At 37.2% G+C, this 16112-nt stretch overlaps 1 protein-coding gene across 1 annotated transcript in view; it reads left to right on the top strand.

Annotated features, from left to right (window-relative positions):
- TENM2 (teneurin transmembrane protein 2) overlaps window positions 1-16112 on the top strand; it is a 102335-nt gene that overhangs the window by 35166 nt on the left and 51057 nt on the right. Inside the window, exons 10-12 of the mRNA XM_018562531.1 lie at window positions 7358-7590; window positions 8738-8892; window positions 10081-10955. Coding sequence (XP_018418033.1) covers window positions 7358-7590; window positions 8738-8892; window positions 10081-10955 — 1263 coding nt within the window. The remainder of the gene's footprint in view (window positions 1-7357; window positions 7591-8737; window positions 8893-10080; window positions 10956-16112) is intronic.

Below are 16112 nucleotides of genomic sequence, written 5' to 3'. Positions count from 1 at the left end.
CCCATTGAGTCTTAGAGGTTGAGCTATTAAAGGCATATAGGTTGTTCACTTAGCAAAGTGCATTATCCCTTGGTTTAGTGAATGAGGGGAAGCTCAGCTGACTTCCATCATCCAGTCATGTGCAAGTAAAAATATGTTTTTATTTTTTCCTTACACATGATTGGGTATCCTTTGTAAAGTGAATTTTCACCAAACACTAAGCTAAGTAAAAATTCCTTGCAACATGAACAGCATATTTTCCTTTAGTAATTCATCATAGATGTCAAGGAAATACATGTTATTGTAAAACTGAATAAAATTTTCCTTGCAAAGTGAACATGTTTTAATCTTTTAGTAAATCAGCCCCTTAATGTCAAGTGGGGCACCATTGTTGGGCTGTGCTTAGGGCATCGGTTTCCCTTAATCCGGGCCCAGGTCATATCAAACTGTGACTATATAGCTAGGTGTACATGCAGACAATATGGAGAGCCCAGAATTGAGCTTTAAAATATAATTTTTAAAACTACCTGCTGGAAATCCATGGATTGTGCAGTGTAGTAGAATCACAGATTTTCTGTTGAAGGTAAAATATGATATGAAATGCATTAAGGAAATGTACTGTTAAGAAACAATGCTCAAATCATGCAGACAACATTGTAGTTAATGTGTATCTATACCCAAAACTGTTTATTTCATTTTTGATAGAGTAGGAAAAGGGTAGAACCACTGTCAGATTTTACTGCTACCCAGGACTATCAGAAACTGAGCTCTCCCCTCACTTTCTTTTCTGGGGGACGATTTTTTACCACACAGGAAGTGAATGACTATTTTCAACAGATTATATTATTTAACCCGTTGTGGACTTTGGGCCTGCAAGGTACAGTACGCACAAAAAATACGTAATCAAAGTACACAGGCTGTACATAACACACCCTGTCCCTCTCCCACTGTTGCCATGACCCCCCAGCATTTACTCCCAATTCCCAAATGTCAAAATGACAACCTATACTTGATTTATATTAGAGCAGAGACTGAAGCTACTGCTGTCCAAACTAACCTTCTTATCAATGCTTTATATAGTAGCATGATTTAGAGATACAATATAAAATTATATTGTATTTACTCTGTTCCATTGATTTGAACATCAACGGGATGCCCATTAATCTGCACATGATATCAAATAAAGCAATTATAGAAATAAAAAATATATTTTTAAATAATATTTGTTTCAATTTAACTTTGAGTTAACACTTAGGGAACCATATTCAGCCCTAATTATCTTCTTCCTATTTATTTCTTTTTTTTAAATGAGAGTGTATACTCTTTATCTACACTAACACAACCTTAAAGAGACGCATCACTAACTTAAACAATTGCAGTGAAAGCACAGACAAATCAAGTATTTTAAATGCTTTCTTACAGTGCTTTTCCTTTCCCTCAATGATTTTTTATTAATTTGCAACATGCCTTTGAATTTGCTAGAAAATTTGACTACTCCAGGCGAGTCAATTCTCTAGCATAGCCCTCTCTCTCCGTTAACATCAAAGCCCGCTTCTCTTCTGGGAGTGTCTAATTATTCTCTGTGCTTAACCAGCATCTCCACCCTCCCCTCATCTTCTTACATAACCTATTATGTAGCAGCCAGGGGAATAGCGAAGGGGAATATGATAGAATGTCAATTGAGTGACAGCTCAGGTGGCTGCTGACATCACATCCCAGATGGCAGCACCCATAAGCAGTCTCGGGCTTTTGGATATCTACACATTGGAGCCTTTTACAGGTAAATAACATACCTAAAATGTGTAAAATGCACTAATAATGGTATGTGAAGATTTCCTTAAAATGAATAGTTTGGCTACAAAGTCTCTTTAAGGTAAAATTTGAACAACAAGGGAAACTATTAAGATTAAGCTATGGGACAATGAAACTGGCTATTTATCTTTATACAGTTCTTCAGTGCTGCCAAGAGATATTAACTTTACCTGTAATCTAAATTCTGTCAGGATTGTAATTATCCTGTAGTTTAGCCTGAAATTGGAGATATATTGCCAGGATCAAGTGACACAATGATACTGAGTTAAGATGGCATTCCATTTAGCTGACAAATACGCTGACATTATTGACATGCTGAACCATGAATCCTACAGAAAACACTGTTTGGGGAAATGTCTAAAAACACACCATTATTCCAACCAGAAAGATTTACATATCTTTAAAAGCTAAAACCTTGTGGCTAAAAAAAGGCACAGGAACATTATTGTGTCAATTGTGGTTTTTAATTAGGGAACGTTTATGGCATAAGCTACCACATGAAAGCACTTACCAAGGATATCCATAAGAAAATCTTTAAACAATAAAATGTGGGGAAAATTTAATGAAACAGCAAGGAAGTTATTATTAATAATTGTATTTAGTTTTTTAATTTGAAAATGGCCCATTGTAATGAACTATTTGAATTCAGATGTGCCAGTGAGTTTCAAAGTTCAAATATTCTTTGTATAAAGGCAGACTATCAGCTTTAAAAATAATGGGCACCTTAATGGATGGATGCATTGAAAGACTAAGGGGGTCTATTCACTAAGCTGCCGTAGGCAGCCAAGTTAATAACCGACCCGAAGTGAAGTGAGCCGAACGCTGTTCGGCTATTCCCTTCAGGCTTGTACGGCTGATTTCAGCCGTATATCGGGTGGCTTCATGTGGCTTCAGGTCAGCAGAACATGCTCGGCATGTTCGGCCGACCCGAAGTGTAGAAGGAGTTCAACTCAGCCGATCCAACATCTGGACCGGCTAAGCCGAACCTCAGGCAGGCTACTCGCTGCTGTTCGGCCTATTCTCATAGATGGCTTTATGGTGAACAATAAGGGCATAAGTTACCCAATGTAAGTATCACAGTGATTATTTCCATCAGTGCTACAGTGACGATGTCCATATGGAACACTGATTTTACCTATAGGCCACATCACAATGGCATGTGTCTGTTTCAAACCAGTTTAACAGTTTAAAATCTGCTGTGAAAGTTGCTATAGAGATATCTAGAGACCTCTCTAAAATGTATGATTAGTCAGATACATAAAAAATACTGAATCCCTGATTTCTTTTAACCACTTGCCGTCCGCCCGTTGTAAAAAAACGGACGGACGGCACTGCAGCATTGGTGGGTTGCCGTCTCCAGACGTCATTTTTTTTTAAAAGTCACATATAAAAAAAGTAAAAAAAAAACCAAAATGTTTAACTCCCCCACCCCCACGTTTACGCAGATATAAACGTAAATACGCGCCCGGTGCACCAGCGCGCAAAAACGACAATTGCGCTACACACGTTACATAACGGCGCGAATGTCGCAGTGACAGCAATCATTTTAGGGCCATCAATCACTGATAACACTAAACTGATGAGCGGTAAAAGCTTTTAAAGCGTCGCCCATGGCCAATTTTAGGTATTATCGGTTTTTGAGGTTTCGCACGTTCACACAATTTTAAGGCTTGACATGTTTGGTGTCTTTTTACCCGACGTGACCCCGTCTTTTATATTTTAGCAAAAAATTGGGTAATAATAAATGTTTTATCATTTAATATAGGGGGAAATAGTTTTTTTTTTTTTTTAAATGGGTAATTTTTCCTTAATATAGTAAAAAATAAAAACCCCAGTGGTGATTAAATGCCACCAAAAGAAAGCTCTATCTGTCCCTAAAAAATGGTATAAAATTAATTTCAGTGCAGCGTTGCATGACGGAATAAATGTCAGTCAAAGTAACGCAGCACTGAATACTGAAAAATGGCCTGGATGGGAAGGGGGTTTAACACCGCGGATGTCAACTGGTTAATACTTCACTAATGGCACTTTACAATAAAAATAGGTGAAAGGCAAAGTTTTTCAGAGAAGTATATGCCAAGTGTGTCTCAATAATATACAATGTTACACAGTTTCATATGATATGAATATCCCTCTGCCTTAAAATTCAGTCATATGTTCTTTTTTTCTCAGTATCATTCAAGTCAGTTCAAATCAGAATATTCTGTACTGTAGCATGACTTTTGCCACTTTGCATGTTAATAAGCACAATCAGTGGCATTACAATAGACATAGCATCCCATGTGGCTGGTATGGGGCTTGGGGGGTGGGGGAGGGACCAATGTAGTTTCTAGTATACCCAATGACAAAAAATAAAATAAATAAAGCATGGGGTCCCCCCTAAAATCCCTTACCAGACCCTTGATCTGAGCAGCAGCCCAGCAGTGCCAGAAAGGCTGGGCGAACATGCACCCCCCTCCTGCACCATACCAGGCCACATGCCGTCAACATGGTGAAGGTGCTTTGCTGGGGGAGACACCGGGGGAGACACCCGTGATTCATAATTGTGGCCCTGTGCACCAAGACCTAAACAATAATTTAAAAAAAAGATGATACACAAATCACTTTTTCCCCTTTTATGTCACTATATATCATTTCTTTCTGACAGAAAAAACATGTCTGTTGTTTTACATAAGTAAGTGAAAACATGAAAGTATTACGCAGTATGCCTGGACTAACTTTGAGGATGCTTATAATGTCTTTTTTAAGGGATGTGATCTTAAGTGATTTAGAGCAACTGTAACAGTAAATTATCCCCTTTTCCCTCTGCTTCAACATATGTTTCTTTAACGAAACTTTCCATCAACTGACCAGCAAGACTAAAAAATAGTTCAAGTAGAATTAATTACAGTTTGCATTTAGTGAAGCGATGTAAGCACAGATGTTCAATGTTAAATTTCAATGGAAATTTGATGAGAGATTAAGATTGGATTTCACACTTCTCATGGATTAGCAGATGGCTGACAGAAATAGATACCGGTGTTTTATGAGAGATAGATTTTGGTAGAGGCCTCCAACCACAAGCTGACTGACTTGGATTTGCTCTTAAATATTAGCTGAAATTCAACTGCAACCAAAAAGCTCTAAAAGTTTGTGTAATGTAATGAGGGGAACATGGTGGCTGCTATTGTAGACCTTTCCTTCTGAAAATGCAAGCTGCCTTATCATCACACTGATCTTTTGTTTCAATCCTTTGATCAAGGCTAGGCAGCTAACATTTTCAGCTGGAGGACCGCACTAGAAGCCCACCTATACATCACATGACAGGTTACTATTAATTCAAAGCAGTATAGCAAATTAAAGAATATTTCATGTTTGTTCATTTATAATAAATGCTTTTGGTAGGTTGGGAGTAAATAAAGTGAATGCAATCAAGCATTTATTGTTATGTTAACTTGTATTCAGAGCTCTGCAGTGACATCTGCTTGGTTATGTTTACCGGCTGATATTGCCTCTCTTATTTGCTGTCCACTCTTGCTGTATATCAAGCCAAAATGGTTAATACATAAAGCTGGCCATAGGAAATACATGTTGAAGTTTTATTGTAAAAATGATTAAATAGACATGTATACCTGTATTATACAAGCATATATGATTACTGAGCAAGCACCCCAGTGCCAACATTATTGTATAGATATAACAGCAATCAGCCAGGACACTTCACCTTGGCCAAGCAGAACACCCATTACCTAAGTAATTGTCTGAGAATGTCTAAATAAAAATGTAAAAACCAATCTATCCCTGTAATTCACTCCAATTAGCAGTTATATCCAAATCTACATATATCTATTCATTCTTCCTGTGCGTGCTTTCAGTGTCCACAATTCTTTAAACTTCTTTCTTTCCAAATTCTTTCCAATCCTCATAAGCACACCACTAGTTCTAATGGTGTCTACAAAGATAACAAAATATCTCTTTATGTGGCTGAAGTAAACTAGATCAGGGAGTGGTCATCTAATATGTACTAAATGTTTAAGGGGTATTATACCTGGAAGGAGTGAATAATGAATTAATATTCGTGCAGACCTGCACACACCGGCTTATCTATAGCTAAGTTTGGAGACAGAGGAGGACAATGTAGTGCACCACCTCTAGCAAGCAAATAATAACAACTGCAAATTATATTGTGCCCCCCTGAGCTGATGGCTCTGTCCTGATGTTCATTTGTACTGCAGTGTTATGTGTCTCCTTGGTTCTAAGTCTAGTACTGTAAACAAAGGAGCCTGGGTGAAGTAACTGATCCTATAGGAGTATTTACTAAAATTTTTCTTCTTGGAATATAGTTTCCTTCTGACTTTGATAGAGTGTCACCAGTGTCACATACAACTCCATCTCCTCCTCTGTCACACCACTTCCTCAAACTTTCCAAAACTGAGCTCATAATATTCCTCCCTCCAATGTCCCCTACCCCCAAAGTACCCTCCCCCAACTTTTACATCAAGATCAACAGCACAACTATCAGTCCCTTATTCCAGGGTTCTAGGTGTAACTTTGCACTCTGACCTTTCCTTTCAGCCCCCCATCCATTTACTGTCCAAATCTTACCACCTCCTTCTCTGTAGTATTTCCATAATATGGCTATTCTTTACTAATTACACCATTAAGCTACTAACTCATTCCCTTGTTATCTCCTATCTTGACTATTGTAATTCCCTTCTCATTGGCCTACCTTTACACAGACTATGCCCCATAGTCAAGAATGCTGCTGCCAGTCTTGTCAACCTTACCAACTGTTTAGCGATTCCCACCTCTTTCTGCCAATCCCTCCACTGGTTTCTACTCATTTAATAACTAAAATACAAAACACTAATAACAACATACAAAGCAATCCACAACTCTGCCGCATCCTATACCAGTCTTTCCAGCTATCTTCTATTTTGACCAATTTTAGAAAATCCCTGAAAATGTATTACTTCAGGAAGCCTATCCTGCTTCTACCTAAAAACTGATCATTTACTTTCTCTATCAGCACATCCCCTCGCATTTATTGACTTTTGTATCACACACCCCTCCCTTTTAGACTGTAAGCTCTCATGAGCAGGGCCCTCCTAACCCTTTTGTCTTAAATTGTATCCCAAATATCTCCCTTTATTTTGTAAAGTGCTGTGCAAATGGTTGGTGCTAAATCCTGTATAATTATGATCATAATAATTCATACAGTACATACACAATATAAACTAGGGAATATCAATACGTTTTAACAATAGAAGAAAATGTATGTTTTTGCTCATTTTATTTTTCCATGCTGCTGTTACATGCTTTCCATAAATGTTTACATGTTGCATTGTATTTCCAATGTTCAGGCAGTGGGAGTTATCTGTTAAAGCGTAACTAGTGTCTGTCAGGATACTATCACACAGAAAATGCCCTTATCTTTAATAGGTGTTTCTGTTGGATAGCGCCCTTACTGGCACTCCCACGTCTCAAGGAGTAATCCACTTTTCAACGTTATCTCAGGATGCTGTGTGTTGTGGTGACATTTATTATATGTTTTAATTAAATGGCATTTGTTTTCTCTCTCTCAAAGCAACAACATAGCACATAAATATTACTTGGCAGTAGACCCAGTGTCTGGCTCAATATATCTGTCAGATACCAACAGCCGGAGAATATACAAGATCAAGTCCCTTACAGGGGCAAAAGATATTGCGACCAACTTAGAAGTTATTGCTGGCAACGGTGAGCAGTGCATGCCCTTTGATGAGGCAAGATGTGGCAATGGAGGGAAAGCAGTGGATGCCATTCTAACTAACCCAAGAGGCAAGTAAAGGGATATCATGTGAAGTACAACTCTCTGTTGTCATAATGGGTATTGAGCTATTACATTTTGTGCAAGGGGAAAGGTTTAAAACCGGTCAGTAAGGTCAGGTTTCTATTGGGAAGAGTTCCCTTCACTTTTGCCAGGACAGTAATTGGTGGATAGTCTCCCCAATAGGGACACAAAGAGAAGCTGATTTTTAGTAGAGTGAAGAAGAGTTAGAATTTCTGGCAAAGGCTTTATTGCTTTCTATGTGTAGCTGTCCAGTTAACAACTGCTCTTTGTGCATTTCTTGCTTGGGCATGACAAGGACAGGAAGAGAAAGATCTTCCCATAGAAAAAAAACTGAAAGTTATTTTGACATTTCTCTTCCGCTATATGAAATACTAAAATAATTTGTCTGTAGTAAGGTTTTAAAACAGTATAACTTTGTTACATTCTGTCATTTAATGGATGCATTTTTACTTTAACCACTTTCCAGCCACAATCTGTAGATTAACATTGCCCTGTACGGAGGGAACATTAATCTAAGTTCAGCCTTTGTTGGCTAGCAACCCAAACTGTGCATGACAGCTAACTATCAGACCCAGCTGTCACTAACTTTTGAGAATTAAGCTATGCCTGGAGATAATGTGGTGTTTATTTTTTTAGAGTGCTTTCATTTTTAGAATGTTTTTAGATGTTGCCTACATAACCCTAATAAAACATTAATGTGATGACAGAAATCTAATATGGTTCTAGTCAAAAAAGATGAATGCCCAGCAGTTGTTATTAGGTTTGGGTGAAAATGATGGTGTGTTGGGGATGCAAATTACCGGACAAAAACTACTGATTAAACTACTGAAGTTTAAATGTAATTCAATATCAATTTCCATTGTCAATATAGAGATATAGTATGTATGGTTCACAGTCTCTTAAGATTTATTCATATTTGTTATGTGAATATTGCGTTCTTTCAAAGGCTATATTGTTTCCCAGCAAACAGTTGACAACATCTGTGGGTACCTTAAAGCATTACTTGTTAAACTCTAAAATATAGAGTGCTGGTCCCAAGGACTGCTGTAGATTCTTAAAATTGAGTTTACCTTTGTAAATTTATAGATTACAGAATAATAAACACATGACATTATTTTGTATTTAACTATTTAGGAATTGCAGTTGATAAGAATGGGCTTATTTATTTTGTTGATGCAACAATGATACGAAAAGTCGATCAGAATGGAATCATTTCTACTCTACTGGGATCCAATGACCTTGCTGCAGGACGGCCTTTAAGCTGTGATTCAAGCATGGACATCACTCAGGTATAATTATTATTTATACTAATCAAAATGATCTATTTAATTTTTGTGAAAAGACACATTTACAATCTCCAGAAAAATGTGATGCATCTGAAGCTGATTTAGCCTTACATGTAACCAGTGGTATTTAGTAACATTTTATGGTTAATAAATATACACGGCAGTTATCTGTGTTTACTTGTTGACACTTCTTAATGAAGAGCTGTTTTGCACAGTATTTAGTCAGACCAGACCATTAATTTCAACAAAAATCTTCCTATAAGATTATGTGTGAATGTAATGTATTTATGCATGTATGTTAACCATAAAAGATTTCCTTGTGTTGACATCCAAAGGCCCTGAGACTGCTGCTGGATACATTAATCTTGGATGTGATGTCTACAGCACCAGGGGATTCAGAACTGATACTCATAGTATTTGCCTTGATCTCTCATTTGGCAGTTACATAAAAGGTTATGTAGGGAGGCAAGATAAGGGGTGGATGATTTTGGCCTGCACACAGAGTAATTAAACCCAGATAAGGGGAGGGCTATGGCATTCAAGGGGAGAGGGGTCTGTGCTAGGGAAATGACTAGACAATTCTTCCAGCAAGGTCAAGTGAATAATAAATGATATACAGTATAAGGAAAAAAAACTGCAAGTAAGCATGTAAAATATATAAATACTTGATTGTTCTGTGCTTTTACCAGCATTATTTAAAATTGATGACAGGGTATCTTTAAAGCCAAATTGAACTTTAAGTTCAATCTCCAGGTCCATAAAACCAAAAAGGCATGGAATTTCATATTGTTTTTATTAATTGCAAAGCAGCCAGAACTCTGAGTCAGAGTTAGAGGTCTCCAATCAGCAGGAATTGTGAGTTTTGCGGATTAGAAATCTCTAGCTCTGACTCAACGGGGAGATTGTCAAACCTCAGTTCACATACTTAGCAACTGTCTTTGTCTGGGACATAATGGCAGGGGGAAGGATTTTCCACTAAGGCTGTGGCTGCTTTCTATAAAAAAAAAAAGAGTTTGCACACCTTTTATTTTGATGGATCTGGAATGTATTAAGCTGATTTAGAAAAAAGGTTTAATTGGGCTTAAAAAGTTAAAACCTTTATTATCTATGGATTACTGTTACTGGTTTTATCTTATATTATTACATAATTTATTTCAATCTTCTAAATGAAGTCTAAAAAATGTTTTTCAGGTTCGTATGGAATGGCCAACAGATTTAGCAGTTAACCCAATGGATAACTCCCTCTACGTCTTAGAAAACAATGTTATTTTGCGTATTACAGAAAACCATCAAGTTAGTATCATAGCTGGACGTCCAATGCATTGTCAGGTACCTGGTATAGACTATTCCTTAAGCAAACTGGCTATTCATTCTGCACTTGAATCTGCCAGCGCAATTGCTATTTCCCATACTGGGATACTATACATTGCAGAGACAAATGAAAAGAAGATCAATAGAATACGACAAGTGACGACCAATGGTGAAATATCTCTTTTAGCTGGGGCAGCTTCTGACTGCAACTGCAAAGATGATGTCAACTGCAACTGTTATGCTGGAGATGACGGCTATGCTACTGATGCATTTCTAAACTCACCGTCATCCCTGGCCGTAGCACCCGATGGTACAGTATACATTGCAGACCTTGGAAATATACGGATAAGAGCTGTTGTTGAAAACCAGCCTGTTCTCTCTTCATTTAATCAGTATGAAATTGCATCTCCAGGAGAACAAGAATTATACATTTTTAATATCAATGGTATCCATCAGTACACACAGAGCTTGGTCACAGGAGAATACTTGTACAATTTTACTTACAGTGCCGACAATGATGTAATAGAAATTATCGACAATAGTGGCAACTCTTTGAAAATCCGCAGGGATTCTAATGGTACTCCACGTCATTTTCTAATGCCAGACAATCAGATTATCACATTGGCACTTGGTACCAATGGAGGACTTAAGATGGTCTCTACACAAAATCTGGAGTTGTCCTTAATGACATATGAGGGCAATACTGGGATGTTAACAACAAAAAGTGATGAGACTGGCTGGACAATGTTTTATGAGTAAGTACCCCATAAAGAAAATTGCATTCATAAATATAACTGAAATAATTGCTTGAATAATGTATGCTTATGTTTTGCATCTGTCATTAGCTGAGAGGTCACATACACATTACTGCAGATTCTATCAGGTTTATAAAGTTGTGGCTGCACCAAAATACCTCTAAAATATTTTCAACATTGTTTTTTCTGTAAGGGCAAAATAGAATGCAGTGTACTCTTAAAGCTGGACTCCTGCCAAAAATAATAAGATAAAAATGAATAGCCCATTAAATGATAATATAAAAAAACAGCTTTTGTTGCAATATTTACCTTCAATTGAGAGACAGTACATTTTCTACCACTAAAGATCTTCATAGATGTCTTCAAATGCACTGTTTGCATTTAAAAAATATATACATTTAAGGATGTATTAATGATAAAATATTTTATACCTGCATACAATTCAACTTTAATTTAGTTTATTGCAGTGTGTTTATTTTATTTGGAAATAGAATCATACAAATAAAGGTAACTGGAATTTCAAATGAAATATTTTGTATAGATTTGCAAGGGTTTAAGTGCTTGTTATGTCTAAGGGACTTAAATAAAGCAGATTTACTCACCTGATCCTCAGTCCTGCTAGGCTGCCAGATCAGTCCCCACAGCTTCTTCTCCCCTGGGTTCCGGTGGTCTGAGGACCACTGACATCATGACAGTGGTAGATGTAGCACGGCGAGGGACACTCCATAGCCAGAGTGGAGCGGCAGTGGAGGGGGAGAGGGGGTGAGTGCTGACCACTGTGGGATCTGTCTTTAAAAACCTTTTTTTGTGGAGGTGGTAGGAAGAAACCTGGGTCAAGTGAGCATATGCCATGGCCTTTTCTGTATAGATGTGTCAATGTATTTCTATTATGTATTTTTCTTTCTAGGACTGCAGTATATTTAATATGTGAAGACTTAATTGGAGGATCGATATTTATAGATGGTGGACTTTTTTAGTTTATATTTTCTGAGATGCCATATACAGCTATCAGGCTTTTAGTGTATTGTTTTACTCTTCTTTTGTACAGTATTATAATTATTTTAGCCAGTGTTTCATCTTGGGCAGCTCTGGAGGTACTATGACAAACTCTTTGGAGCAACTGTTGTAAAATTCTGGCTGTCATTTAAATTTCCTCACAATATATTCAAGGTTAAAATATATTAGTAATATGGGCAGATCAAACAGCAAAACACAGACAACAGACACTGTATAAATATTTGTTAGGGTAACTGTTTTATTTCTTTACCATAACAAAGAAACATGGTGGAAAGTTTGTTTGTTAGAGGAGCAAATATCAGATAACAGAAATGTGTCTTAAAGAAGAATAAAAGTCTCTTTTTTTACATGTATCTAATGCTAGCAAGCATTAGATATATGCCACATCATAAAAAAAAAGTTGTAAAATATGTAATACTTACCTGTGTCTGCGCCACTTGCTCCCGGCCACAGACGACATCTTCCTGAACGGCCGTGCAGGAGGAAGTGTACATGCACAGTCCATATCAGAGGAGGGGAGGGGAGAGACACAGTGTCAGTGAATGTATGCAGCCGGGAGAGTGCGTGCCGGACAGACTCTATGGGACACAGGAAGAAAGAGGAGTCTGCACTGGATCAGAGACCAGTACCAGTGTTGGAGGGACTGTGGAAAACAAGTGGAAGGAAGAAGCTGTTCGGATCAAGAGGCATCCAATAAGGTAAGTCCTTACAGCGGGGGGGAATCTGCCTTCAATGTCACTTTAAGTTAGACATTAGAGGAGGCATTAGACATTAGAGGAGGCAGTTCTAAATGTGGCAATTTGTATATTTTTTTAACTGTACAGTAAAAAGGTAAACAATTCACTTTAGCACTTGCCATAGATTTCAGGGGGGTGTACATCAAAGATCTCCAGTCTCAATAAGTGGAGGTTCAAACCATTAAGTTAAACATTAGAGGAGACATAAGAGGATGCAGTTCCATGGAGGTAAAAAGGGACATAGGAGGAGAGAAATTTGTGATAATTTAGGATTACATACTGTAGTTACATAGTATTTTAGGTTGAATAAAGACACAGGTCCATCAAATTCAACCTTTGTGGGTCTGTGTGTGTTTGTGCGTGCATGTGTGTATATGAGTCCCTTTATGGTCTTAGTTTTTAAGAGTTCATGTACCCCTGTATGTTACAGTCTCTTAGGATGGAAACTAATTGATTTTTGAATGAATCAATATTCTCTGCTGATACCACTGCCTGTGACAGAGAGTTCCAAAATGTAACCACTCTGACTGAAAAGAAGCCCCTACATCCTTTGTGGTTAAATCTTTTCTCCACCAATTTTAGGTGGTGGCCTCTAGTCTTTTTTAGGGAGTTTATAGTAAAAAGTTTATTGCTGATGTTGCCATCACCACCCAACGTTTTGTACATAAAAATCACGTTCACTCTTAATCATCTCACTTCCAGCATGAACAAGTTTACATTTAGCAACCTTGTCTCCTAGCTTTAGTCCTCCAGCCCCTTCATTAGTTTCATTGCCCTTCTCTGGACTCTCTCCAGATCCAGGACATCCTTTCTGTGGATTGGTGACCAAAATTGAGCCGCATACTCAAGATAAGGCCAAACCAGTGATCTACAAAGTGGCAAAATTATTACTTTGTCTCTACAGTACATTCCCTTTTTAATGCATGACAGTACTCTGCTCGCTTTGTTTGCCACAGCCTAGCATTAGGTGCTGTTATTCAATCTGTGTTCTACTATGACCCCCAAATCTTTTTCCATTTCTGACTTCCCTAGTGGTGTACCCAATAATGTGTATTCCGCTTGCCTATTTTTAACCCCAAAATGCAGTACCTTACATTTTTTAACATATATCCTTATCTGCCACATAGTTCCCTGCTCCCCCATTTTATTCAAGTCCTCCTGTAATGTTATAATGTCTAATCCCGTGTCTATTACCCTCTCAATTTTAGTATAATCTGCAAACACAGAAACATGGCTATTAACACCTTCCCCAATATCATTAATAAACAGGTTAAACACAGCCTAGCACAGAACCCTGGGGCATGCCACTCTCGACCTTAGACCAATGTGAAAAATAGCCATTTATCAATACTCTCTGGACATGTTCCTGTAGGCAGTTCTCTTTAGGATTCCCTAAAGTAGATTAGTTGCTCCAGTAAAAAGGAATTAGTCACTTCAAATGGAGGACCCATAGGCTTCCATTGCAAAGTCTAATACCATTTATTCCCCTTTAAAGGATTAGAATTAGATATCAAGGTAATAAGCGGCAATCATAACATTCTTACTCTCTAGAAAGAGCCACCAAGAATGTTGCTCTGTCCATGTGCTACAAATCTGACTAAGCATATGTGTTTTTAGTAAATTTCTAACAGTGTTTTTAGACTTCTCTGGTAATCATATGCAGCTAGCAAAGCAAGATGGGGCCCTGAATAATGAATGTAGCTACATCTCAGCAATATATGTGGTGATATTTCCATTGTTGTCAGTGGGATTCCCATGAGCGTTATCAGCAGGCACATGTGTTCAGACAGCATACATGGAGATATAAAGCAGACCTTTACTGTACTTAATTAACCTGTTAATTAAATGTTTCGCTGCTTGTTTAATAGAAAAAGTGTGATCACTTTGCCTGTAAGAGATTTTACCAACTTCAGAAATCTACAAATTGCTTATTTATGCATTTTACATGGCATTCTTAACTTGTTTATGAAAAGAACAAAAAGCAGCATATTTTTTCAACTGAAAGAAGTACTATGGACCAAATAAAAATATGTATAGAATATGATGCAGTCTGTCAGTAGTATTAACAGAGCAGTTTTTGGTTCTATGTTTCTCCCCTGTAACATAGTTTCATTACCTGTTGATACTGTCAGTTGATCTGTTATTTTTCCATTTCCTATAACATGGCAAGATGTCCAGCAAAAGTGACAGTTAAAGTAACAGGAAATCACAGTCTCTGCTGCTACATGATCAGAGCATTTTACAATCAAGATTTAGGGAACATTGACTTCAGCAGAGTGATGAAAATACAGCTGTCTGTAGTTCACACAGGGGGGTGACAATGCTATCACAGTATTGGGAACTGGTGGGAAACCATTGTCACCACATTACAGCCATGCCTCATAGAGAAAACTAAAACTGGCAGGATCAACAGGCATTTTTTAAACACTTGCTCTCCCCAATATATAGACAAAAAAAGCTTGTACACCTTTACAAGAGAAAAAACGCTACTGTACACAACTTTAGTATTTAGCTTTACATACACTTACATACTTGCAAACATTCTTTAACCAACTGTATTCATTTAGGTATGAGCAATGTTGGAATGTGTCCCATCTATTATTGCAACACAAGCTATATCAAATGAATTATTTATTTCTTATATATAGCTACAAATAAACAGTTTATGTGACAAATTCATGTGACTTGTGGACATCAAATATATTTATACATGATATTTTAACTTGGTAGAAACCCTGATCCATCCATTGGTCAGACCTCGTTTGTTCCTTAACATTCAAAAGATAAATTTAATTAAAATTAAGAATTCTAAGTCAATTAAATAAACATAATATTTTGAGCTGCTTAGTTGCCATATTATGAATGGTTGCCCTCATGCCAGAAATATGAGCTATATGGTTATCTATATTAAAACGCATCTCTTAAATGTAATCATCCTTGAAGTCAAATATCTTACAATACGTTTTACAAGGGGTGGGTAGGTACAGATAGGTTGTATAAAGAAACAAAATGATTGCTTTTCACCTAGTGAGATGCATATGCTTTACATATCCAGAGAAGCATACATTTGCTGAAGTAACTTATATGTAAAATTGACACTGAAGACCACTTAATAACTGCAGCAATTTTACTTTTCAGCAATGCATCCATGTAGCCATTAAAACATATTTTTTCAAATAAAGAGGGTTTAGCAGTCATAAGTATTATTTAGAAAAAAACAAGCAAATAAATACAATATTTTGCAGGAACTTTTCTAAAGCTAGTGCACACAAAATTAACATAACCTAATATTTAGGTTGGTGTATGTTATAAAGATACTAAATGTATCTAATATTGTACCCTTTACAGGGCAGTCTTCAGAAATTTTGGGGCCCCTTACACAACTTTAGGCCTGCCCCCCCCC

The sequence above is a fragment of the Nanorana parkeri genome, unplaced genomic scaffold (genome assembly GCF_000935625.1).
Source record: "Nanorana parkeri isolate BGI_ZX_2015 unplaced genomic scaffold, ASM93562v1 scaffold582, whole genome shotgun sequence".
Classification (NCBI taxonomy): domain Eukaryota; kingdom Metazoa; phylum Chordata; class Amphibia; order Anura; family Dicroglossidae; genus Nanorana; species Nanorana parkeri.
This window is presented reverse-complemented; position numbering and strand designations above follow the sequence as displayed.